The sequence below is a fragment of the Salvelinus namaycush genome, chromosome 31 (assembly GCF_016432855.1).
Source record: "Salvelinus namaycush isolate Seneca chromosome 31, SaNama_1.0, whole genome shotgun sequence".
Classification (NCBI taxonomy): Eukaryota; Metazoa; Chordata; class Actinopteri; order Salmoniformes; family Salmonidae; genus Salvelinus; species Salvelinus namaycush.
This window is the reverse complement of record NC_052337.1, coordinates 33188194-33197088: the sequence shown is the minus strand read 5'-3', so window position 1 is coordinate 33197088 and position 8895 is coordinate 33188194. Positions and strand designations below refer to the sequence as shown.

General features: G+C 45.0%; 1 protein-coding gene across 1 annotated transcript; it reads right to left on the bottom strand.

Annotated features, from left to right (window-relative positions):
- Nucleotides 1-295: 295 nt before the first annotated feature.
- LOC120026360 (ran-binding protein 3-like) lies at nt 296-5703 on the bottom strand. The gene is made up of 11 exons (XM_038971201.1): nt 5642-5703; nt 5255-5317; nt 4059-4124; nt 3803-3900; nt 2905-3002; nt 2539-2611; nt 2316-2400; nt 1992-2113; nt 1778-1898; nt 1300-1656; nt 296-559 (listed from the first exon to the last, which is right to left on the bottom strand). The coding sequence occupies exons 3-11, from the start codon at nt 4102-4104 to the stop codon at nt 513-515; spliced, it is 1047 nt and encodes a 348-aa protein (XP_038827129.1). The 5' UTR covers nt 4105-4124; nt 5255-5317; nt 5642-5703; the 3' UTR covers nt 296-512.
- Between the last annotated feature and the right edge of the window lie 3192 nt (nt 5704-8895).

Below are 8895 nucleotides of genomic sequence, written 5' to 3'. Positions count from 1 at the left end.
GCACAAAGCGAGGTCCATACAGAATGGTTTGCCAAGATCGGTGTCGAAGAACTTGACTGGCCTGCATAGAACCCTGACCTCAACCCCATCGAACACCTTTGGGAAGAATTGGAACACCGACTGCGAGCCAGGCGTAATCGCCCAACATCAGTGCCCGACCTCACTAATGCTCTTGTGGCTGAATGGAAGCAAGTCCCCGCAGCAGTGTTCCAACATGTAATGGAAAGCCTTCCCAGAAGAGTGGAGGTTGTTACAGCAGCAAAGGGGGGGACCAACTCCATATCAACGCCCATGATTTTGGAATGAGCTGTTCGACGTGCAGGTGTCCACATACACTACATAACCAAAAGTATCTTCTCTTGGCAAAAGGCAGTCATGGTAGCTCAGTAAATGCTAGTATTTATTTTTGAAAGCTGTCTCTTGATGTTTAGTTCCATGATGGCTAAAAGTTCTGTTCAGATGTGATGACACCACAAACTGTTGCATGGTCCAGGTCAGGATATAATGCCATGTCACCAAGAATCCAAACTGGGTTTACTGTGTATCCAATCACAATCCACTGCAAAGGAGAGAGACAGATTATGAGAGGTGTGTAAGTGAAATAAACTCTTATTTTAATACTGTAGCTCTGTTTTCTCAGGTAAATGGTGATGTTAGGGGTTCAAGATGAATTTTCATGCCTTGCAGGTCTCTACTGAGTTTTTACATTAACAGCACATATGGTGTGGCTTCAGAGGACATAGGTTACCCACCACTGGAATGTGATTTATGCAGGGGTAGGTTATATGGGGTTAATTTTAGCTTCATCTTTAGGCGTCTTGTTGACATGCAAGTTCAAAGAGGCTGAAGGAGAAGTTGTTGCGAGGAATAACAAGTGGACTATTGTTTTATATAAAAACAGCAAGACTTAGTTCTTCTCTTTTTCATAAAGGTAAAAAAAAAAGCTAACCTTTTTAGGCCTGGGACTTTTAGGAATGTAATCCACCGTGATGGGGGATCCATCTGTTACTCTGTTTTATGTGGGGTCTGTGAGACTAGCACTTGCTAACAGCTCCCTCCCTCTGGTACATGGACTGGGGATTAGGGACATGTGACTACCCACCAGACATGCACTGGAGGTTGAGTTTTTCCTTACTCAAACTATGCAAACAATTTCCAAACCCACGTTTCTTTACACAGGAAGAACAATGCGCTAAACATTGGATTTAGTCATAGCCATATAAGTGAGTGGATGCAAGGGCAAATCTCAGATAACTGTATGCTCGATAAATCCATATCCCTGTTGCTATTCACTCTTACCAGGTCGCAATCGTGTCACTAGCAGCCCTTCTCGTTCTTGCCGTTGTCTCTGCTCTTCCTGCTCCTGCTCCTCTTCCTCATTCTCACTGTTGCAGTGTCCCTCCCTGGTCCTGCCCCCTGCAGCCTCTGCCTCCCTCCCAGCAGCACTGGCCCGTAGGGCTACCAGCCGATGGTGGATGGCTACGTAGAGGCGAGCCACGTCCCTGGCGCTGGCCTGGATGAGGAACACCCGGATGGCCTGGGACTCCATGTCGGTGGCTGTCACCTGGAGGTTCCGACGGGCAGGGCGACGCAGGTGTGTGTGGAGCCAGAGCTTAGTGTTGAGGATGACTTTCAGACTGCCCTGGTGCCTCATCACTGTTTTGATCGGAGGGAGGCAGGTGTGAGAGATGTACTGAGGATGAGAGAGAATTACAGAAAGACGTGCAGATGTTGGTCAGAGAGAGTGGAATAGTAGTCTTCTTCATGGTAAACTCACCTATCCTGGACTGCAGCCCTCCTTTGGTCCCTGATGTTAGATCATTGAGTCGCAGGACTCCTCTCCCTCGCTCATTCCATGCCTGAGTTCCTTTTTCCAGAACAAACAGTCTGCAGGTCAGCTAAAAGAAAGGTATTTAATAAGGTACATCACTATCACTGCTCTAGCAATAGGCATATTGAACATTTCCTATTTCAACATAACATGTCCTCACCTGGACCACATTGCTCTCCTTCTCCTCCCCAGTGAACAGCTGAACCCGCCTGAGCACACGCTGCGTCCCACAGGACTCTGTGTAAGCTGCAGCACACTCCCTCAGGCTGCTCCACACAGCACCTATCAACAAACACAGACAGCACTTCAGCTGCAGTTCTGAAAGGCATCCACTAAGAGGCAGTCAATTGCTATTAGAACCGAGGTGCACAACTCTAGTCCTCTGGAGCGTAGTCTGGTGGACCAGTAAACCAGTAGACACTGTGGCCCTTGAGGACTGGAGATGTGTACCCATGCAAATCCAATGATGCCCCTAATGATTTACCTTTATGCCTTGTCTCAAAGGTGGAGGACTCAGAATTAGAGGAGCTGCAATCAGAATGTTCACTGCTGGGCAATTTCTGTGGTCTCTATATGAGGGCGAGAAAGTTAGACTATTTATGTAAATGCAATGTATTTTGTAACACAGTTAGATATGTTTTATAGTCATATGCAAACTTGCTACTTTATAAGTATGTCATTGGTGCTCAAAAGTTTCCTGAACTCACCAAAACTCTCGCGCCCATGTTTTCCCCAAATACAAACTGGACCCTGTCTGAGGTAATAGTGTCTGCCTTCGATCTGTGGAGGGTGAACCAGAGGTCAGCAGAGAGGTCAGCAGGTTCAGAATCACTGCTGGGAACTAAACCGTATCTCTGACACCACGTAGCTCTGACAGAGGAAACAAAACCCAACACCACCGTCAAGGTCTCTGGATTAAAGCAAGGCTGTCCAGTCCTGGGTCTGGCCTGGAAGTTAACTCGTAGCACTAACTACCCTGATTTAATTAACTAAACCCTGCCATAAATTGATTTATAAAATCACTTAATTGAAACATCCCCAATATTATATATTAAACCAGGTGCCCTGCATACCTGTGAACTTGAGGGGACGTCTTCAGATGTAATACACTCACAGTGGAGGAGAGGTCAGCTGTGACGCTGCAGCAATCGTCTGAAAGGTCATGGCTGACCTGTGGGACAAAATACAATGCAAACCTTTATTATTTTTCATTCCTATTGTATTTCTGATAAATTACAGTAATGGCCGCTTGAGTCAAAGAACTCAACACAACCTTTATGTAAATATAAAATAAATTGCATCCAAAACGTATTATATAATTGTGTGTTAATGTGGCAAGTTTGGGAGTAGAAAGGAAGCTATTCAGTCTCAGTGTGGTAAGCATTCTGATGCAAACCGGTTTTGGGGTTTATAAACCTGCATCCTCCCACTCTCAGACAGTGCGTGAATACGTTTCTCTGAGAAAAACATGTTGGTCCCTCAGGCAGTGATGCAACCACAACTGAGGGGAACAAGTGTTTTACTATTGAAATACTTTTAAGGCCTGAGTGAGTTTTCACTCTTTTTTTACCTGAGAATGTTCTTGTTTCACTCTGTCAGGCCTTGTAGGACAATACCTGCTTGTTCACAGGCACTGACGTAACGCAGTTTCTCAGGACCCCCCTGCAAGGTCGGAGTTCGGCCTATTTGGTTGTCATTCTCTCATGTTAAGCTAAACATTTCACGAAGCTATACACAGTGCTGAAATGCTCCCATTTTTAGACTGTTGGTAATACTGTAATTACTTGTTCAGTAAATCAAATTGGAAATTCAAACCTTGCAGATTGCAGGGCTGCGGGAGTGTCCGGTATGCCAGTGTTCACAGGTGCCAGCTCAGGAGGACAAAGCCATGAGCCTAACACCAGGGTGTGTGACACGTGTCAAGAGAGAGAAGCACGGGGCGTGACGGGGGGGTGAAGAGTTGTGGAATACCTCAGATAGGTGTGGCTGTGAGATGTTGTTCCTGGGCTGAGGGGCGAGGAGACGTGCAGGCTGAAGTAATGACCTTCTGACCCTGTTCAGAGGTGACACTACAAAGAAAGAGATGGAGTGTGTGAGAGGGAACGATGTCCTTTAAAAGTCAGTCTTACGATCAGATATGGATTAAATATTATTTGTTCAGGGAATTGGAGGTCCTTTTGTTCAGCCCCCTTAAAGATAAACATAACACCAGACAATACAAACTAACCTGTGTTTTGTGAAATGTTGGTCTGGTTGCAGAGATTTGAGGGCATGAAGACATTTGATCTTGAGACTAGGAGAGAGGATATCCATCAGAAGAGTTTAAACACACACACATACAGTATATCATATATGGTTAAAGTCAAAACGTGACCCAAATTTGTCAAAGTGACCGCCAGACTTGGCACATGACAACATACAACATGCATAGCCAACACTGAGCAGTGAGGTTTCCACATGGGCACTAGTGGGTCATGGTGGTGATTTGTGATGAGCAGGTGAGGGCTGCAGTGACGGAGTGAAACTGAAACGGATTAAGGGAAAGAGATACCAGGGGCTGCTGTGAAGTGGCTGCTGGGAATCTGAGGCCCTGACAGGGATGGTGTGACTGGAATGTATGGACCTACAGGGAATACTGGCACTGAACATAAACAGAAAACGTTTAAGAGAGTTTGACCATGATGCACTGCTTCGGTTCGTTTAATAGATGGGGAGATATTTTATCCCAGTAAGATCCCAGTTTTATTAAGGCTACAATCATCTGCAGGTGAGTCAAGGAATTAAGCAGCGTGACTCAGTTGCCACTTATTTGCGTGGGCAATGTATGCCCTAGGACAGTGGTTCCCCAACTGATATTGGGTAGTGCATCATCAATTCCTCTTGTCATGTTAGTCATTGCATAACTTAGAGAGCTATTTATAACTTGTCAGAAATGGCCAGATCAACTAGCTGTCAGCTAACATTTATTTATTTTTGCCCATAGATATTGTTGTAATTTGTCACTCATATCACATGAATACACATTAGACATGGCAAAATGTATAGAATTGAAAGAAAAGTAGCTTTAAAACTGCAAAATGTTATTTTCACCCCATGACAGAATGTGTAGTATTTCATCAAATAAGCTTTAAACCTGCACAATTCTCGTGAGAACAGTTTGTGTCATGAACAGTGCTTGTGCCCATGTTCCCCAATGCTGGAAGGGGAATCCCTGCCGAAGGGGAATCCCTGCCCTAGGGGACACAAATCTAGCAAACAGAGCATGTAAGCCACACAAAAGTACGTAGAACTATGTGTGAAAACGACGCTCCGTCGCTGCGCTTTCGTAGTTTGCGTGATGTGTGTAGGGCCCTTTAGAGAGATGATAAATAAAAGTATAGAGAAGAGATCACAAATGTTGTGTAGGAGGGGAGTTTTGTTCACCTGGAGGACGCGGGGGAAAAGAGAGAGAGCTTGATCGCACTCGTCTACTGCCGTCACAGGAGCCTGTCCGAGACACAGAGAGAAACAATGCATATAAGACCTTGATTGGTTGGATTACCACACTGCCAATCACAGGCCAATCATTCTAGTCAATGATTGACAACGCCGCCTACCAACCCCACCACAATACAGGGTCCTTCATCATTAGAAAAAGTTAATTATGTAACCCATATATGATTCATAATGCCTTGTACACAGTATAAAGGTGCAATTTTAATCTCCTTTACCAAAGGAACAAAAGAAAAATGGAGGAAAAGGCATTATGATTCATGATTATGTCTGGTGTTATGCACCAGTACTTATGTGTACTGGACAGTGGAAACTCACCTTTCCTGGTTCTGTGGTTAGGGTAGGTGAGCGATTTGACTCGTTTGTTTGGACTGATTCCCATAACTATTTGGAGAACAAGAAAACGATGCAGAAGCACGACTGTCCATGCAATAGAAAGTAACAAAGTAATCATCTACCAAAATGGTTGATTGTTATGACACGCAGCAGCGGCAAGTTACGATGCTTACCTGAGCCCTCCCATCTCTCTGCGATTCTCTGTAAACAAAATGTTTATTTTAGCATGTAACGAAATGATACATACTCTTTCATTACGTGATTTGTTCCACACCATGCATTTGCATCCTGTCAACATTGTAGGCCTACCCAGTATTAGGATATAACGTTTACCTTCATGGATGGGGTTTTCTTTTGAAAGATGAACATTGGTGGAGCAAGCACAGTTTTTTCTGTAAAAAGACAAATAATAGCACAGTTAGAGAGAATTCTCCTTGTTGCAGTTTGATATGACTGAATCAGTACTTAAAAGGGACTTTTTAAAATGTTTTTTAGTCAAAAAGATAGCGGAATATTTGTTTTTACAATGGCATCATCTGGTGTGAATCATGTGATTTCAACCAAATATGAGTAGGCATTGCCTACTAATTAGTTCAAATCACATGATGCATAACAGATGATGCCATTGGAAAAACGTGTCTTACTCTGTCTTTTTTGACTAGAAAACATTGAAACGTGCCATTTTCACATACGTTGATGTTGTTGGAGTAGTGCTGGAGAAAAATATATATATTGTTATTACATTATTCATGCATGAATCTTAGCTAAACCCTACCTGAGCTTAAAGCATTAACTTCAATTCAAATAGGAAAACACTTTTCTTAATTTTGTCACTGAAACCACAAAGACGTAACTAGGAAAATGGGTCTGAATCTGTGAGCTGTCAGTACGCACCGTTCTGCCAAGAACCTAAAATGCGATGCTAGGAAAATCAACAGTAAAACTGTTCTGAATTTAAGAGTAATTTACACACAAACTATTATTCTTCAATAAACCCTCAAAACACACAGCCAGCTAAACAACTATTACCAAAGATCCACTCACAATGCAGAGGATGACAGCCAAGAAGTTGAAATGTCACAATGGCATGTAAAAATCAGCACAACAGCCCAAAGAGCAGTGAGATCGCTAGGCTGGCCCACAGTTCTGGAGATGTCAATTGTCATCCCACCTCAATGTATTATCCTAATGAATGGAGGCTTTGACATCCAAGGCCTCTTATGTAACCACACAGCCTGACAAGGGGCTCTGGGAGCTGGGGACAGGCCCACCGTGGAAGGGGTGAGTGATGGGATAGCAGTGGAGGTGTGAGCCAGCTAGGCAGCAGACGCCAAGGCTTGGCCATGGGTAAAACTGACCTGTCTGGAGGCTATAAATACACAGGGACTCACTGATCTGACCTCGTACTATGAACTCAGCGAGTAATGTCTTTTGGTGTGTTAATTCCAGGGGAGAACAACTGCCCCCTCTCATTGAGGCCACGGAAGTTCAAGGAACACCGCGGTACAGCAGGCATTGTTAACAGAAAATAAGCTCCCCATAATAATGAATAGAAAAATGGAAACCTTTGTGTAAATATTTTTTTTTACCAAAGACAATCATGGTCACAATAATTGATTCTAATACACCAGATGTATGTCCTTGAACAAATTATTTTAAAATCGCACCCAGAAGAAGTGAAGGATAATTTAGTTGCTAAGGGCAGCCTGCAGTACCCAGGCTGGCCTTCAACTTGAGTTACTCAATGAGAGGGGGCAGCACTGAGCTAGCCTGCAATGTCACTTCCTGGAGTAGTTCAAACTGCGCCACAGATTATGCATTATATTGACAAGAAAGTGTCCACTCTTACAATTAAAAAATTAAATCTTAAAAAATGGAAGGCAGTCGGGAGGAGGCAAGATCAGGTAGGACCATTCTAGCCAATGAGAGGGCAGATACGTGTGTAAACAACAGGCACATCTCCGATATAAAGTTGTCTAAGTTAACATGTGGAATTCTTTTAAGATGGTCATACCAAGGATCATTTAGCTATTTGATTTTGAATTTTAAGACCCCTTAAGGTATCCCAATTTTTTAAAATTGTATTATTGGATGAAACATTGAATTTGGCACTACTGCTATTAGCCAATAGAACGAAGGATACGTATGTAACCACGGTTATGTGAGCTATATGGATCACTCCAATATATTGGTATCACTCCGCGGCGGAGGGATACATCCGAGATGAGGATTTACAGATTTACTCCCGTGTGCACCTGTGTCACGGCTGGGATCCGCCCCTATATATAGACCCCATACGTTTTTAGGCACCTCTAGCACCGTAGAGGACTGGAGTGATCCATATCGCTTTGTGGTTACATACGTAACCTTCGTTATGTTTCACTATATTGGATCACTTTGGTATACCCGTACCAGATTTATTCGGTGCTAGAGGGACCTGGCCAGCCAGCGGCAAAGTCCCAACGCGGGACTGAGACACAGGGGCCGTCAATGTGGAAGGGGGGTCCCGGCACAGTCCCCGGAAAGGGAGGCGATGCCAAAGGACCGCTGAACCAACCGCAGAGGGAGGTGCCACATTCACCCGATAGTACCTAGCAAAGGTGCAAAAGGAAGCCCAGCTGGCTGTAGCACAGATATCAGCGAGGGGCACTCCTCACTGGCTCCACATAGGCAGCCAGTGCCCGCACAGGGCACAGTATGCCCGACTCCCCCGCCACTGCCGGGGGGGGGTCGTACGCAGACAGGATAAAAGGGATGTTCACATGCCTGTCTGACAGAACCTTGGGGAGGAATGAAGGGTTGGGGCGGAGAGATATACTCCTCCTCCCGGGGTCCATCCAGTAGCACTCAGAACTTACCGACAGAGCATGGAGCTCACCCACCCTCTTCATGGATGTAATCACTACCAAGAAAGCCACCTTCATAGAGAGGTGTTTCAGGGAGGCAGACTCCAACGGTTCGAAAGGCAGCTTTGCCAAGACCACATCCAGATCCCAGCTCGTCATTGAGCGGGTCCTAGCTGGACGCAGGCGACGAACCCCCTTCACAAGCCTGGAGACCAAGGAATGGCGCCCCACTGGCCTGTCCATCCAGAAAAACCTCCAGCGCAACTGGTATGCCGCGGTTGTAGCCGTTATCCTTGAGCTCTGCATGGTGTTCATTACGCCCTCCTGTAGTCCTAACATGGACCATTGGTGCCGTTCAGCGGCCAAGCCCACAGACTGAGGCGGTGATGT